The 1,562-nt window shown below is 30.5% G+C and overlaps 2 protein-coding genes across 3 annotated transcripts in view; both read left to right on the top strand.

Annotated features, from left to right (window-relative positions):
- The window catches only part of LOC107604844 (serine--tRNA ligase), a 4,387-nt gene extending 3,485 nt beyond the window's left edge, over window positions 1-902 (top strand). Inside the window, exons 8-9 of one of the 2 annotated variants that reach the window (XM_021104867.1) lie at window positions 171-361; window positions 683-902. In XM_021104867.1, coding sequence (XP_020960526.1) covers window positions 171-361; window positions 683-809 — 318 coding nt within the window. In that variant the 3' untranslated portion in view covers window positions 810-902. Of the gene's footprint in view, window positions 1-170; window positions 598-682 lie in introns of those variants that run through there. The other variant, XM_016306547.2, reaches the window with a different exon arrangement.
- The window catches only part of LOC107604842 (long chain base biosynthesis protein 2a), a 29,905-nt gene that overhangs the window by 20,484 nt on the left and 7,859 nt on the right, over window positions 1-1,562 (top strand). The gene's annotated exons all lie outside the window — the stretch shown is intronic.

Below are 1,562 nucleotides of genomic sequence, written 5' to 3'. Positions count from 1 at the left end.
TCAAATGCATATATTCTGTGGTTAGACTTAATGGGTCACAGATATATTGTTGTGCTTTGTCTGCACTGGATGCACCTTTCTTACTTAAGTTGAGCAATATTCATGCATCAATGTGAATGAGCTTTCATAATTCTAACTATTGGTCTTGTACATCTTTTTTGGTGTTGCAGAGCAATGAGCAAATGAAGCAATATGTTCACTTGTTGAACTCTACCCTCACAGCTACTGAGAGGACCATTTGCTGCATACTTGAGAACAACCAGAAGGAGGATGGTGTCGAGATACCTGAAGCCCTCCGACCATTCATGGGTGGAAAGGCATTCCTACCTTTCAAGAACCAGCCAGTTAGTGAAGCCAAAGGGAAGAAATCAAAGGCCTAGTTTCACTATTTTAGTTTAGTCTGAATGATATTTCATTTATGAAAAACAAGTTTATTCAGATTTTGTTGAGAAATTCAAACTACAACCTAATATTTTGTTCAAGTCTTGAAAACCAAAATGTTTCTTCAATGAGATTATTTCTCTTACACAATCCTTACCTATTCTTGCTTCAGTGTTGATGCGAATGATAATAAAAATAAAACACCATGTAATGTTATAATTTTGGTTGAAGGAGACATAAAAATCCAGTATGTACTAGGAGATGATGTTGGATTCTGAAGTTTTCATGGTTTGTCTTGCAGGGCATTGAAATTGAACCATGTTCAATTTAATGGATCTGCGTCAATCGTGGCTTCAATTACAAATTTTTTTGTAAAGAGGAATATCGTCTGGAAAATAGGGACCAAACTAGTGAAACAAGTTCTGTAATAGGTGGTTGCTACCATAAATTAGTATTTTTATACTGCATCATAAAGTATCACCATAAGTTAATTAAAAAGTATTAGGTATAGTATTTTTGAATTAATTAAACTTAATTCAAATGTGAGAAACAGGAGATGCATTGTATTTTGTTACCTAACCAACCTTGTGTGTGACTCTTAATAGCATTCACACTCAGAATATCCTCTTAGGACCAGCATGGACAACAAACTTTATATTTTTCCGGAGTCTGATTATCTGAATAGATAAATAATAAATAAGCTGAAGCTACACTTTGGAGAAAGGAGACAGTGTTGGAGTATGAAAAAAAATGACGTTGGGAGGGTCATTTCTCTTATAAATTCTCAAACGTTTTAAATAAATAAAAAGAAAAAAAAAAAAAATATATATATATATACATTAAAAATATTAATAATGGTTAATTAATGGTTACAAATTACAAAATTTATTAGCCCTCTACCACTCGTCTTGTAATTATATATCAAGTTGTGATGACATTAATCCAATATACGAGACATTTTAATTATAAAACAAATCAATTTATTTCATTATTTTTTGTCAATAAGTTTCAACCTATTCAAATACTAATTTTCTATGTTCATTAATTTCCTTTTATGATTTTTACTTAATTTCTTTATTTTAAATTTTTTCTTAGACTTTCATTTTGATTATATTATATGGATGTTAGAATTAATTTAAATGATGCCATTCTTTGAAATATCTCTGTGTTTTCATTTAACT

The sequence above is a fragment of the Arachis ipaensis genome, chromosome B06 (genome assembly GCF_000816755.2).
Source record: "Arachis ipaensis cultivar K30076 chromosome B06, Araip1.1, whole genome shotgun sequence".
Taxonomy (NCBI): Eukaryota; Viridiplantae; Streptophyta; class Magnoliopsida; order Fabales; family Fabaceae; genus Arachis; species Arachis ipaensis.
This window is presented reverse-complemented; position numbering and strand designations above follow the sequence as displayed.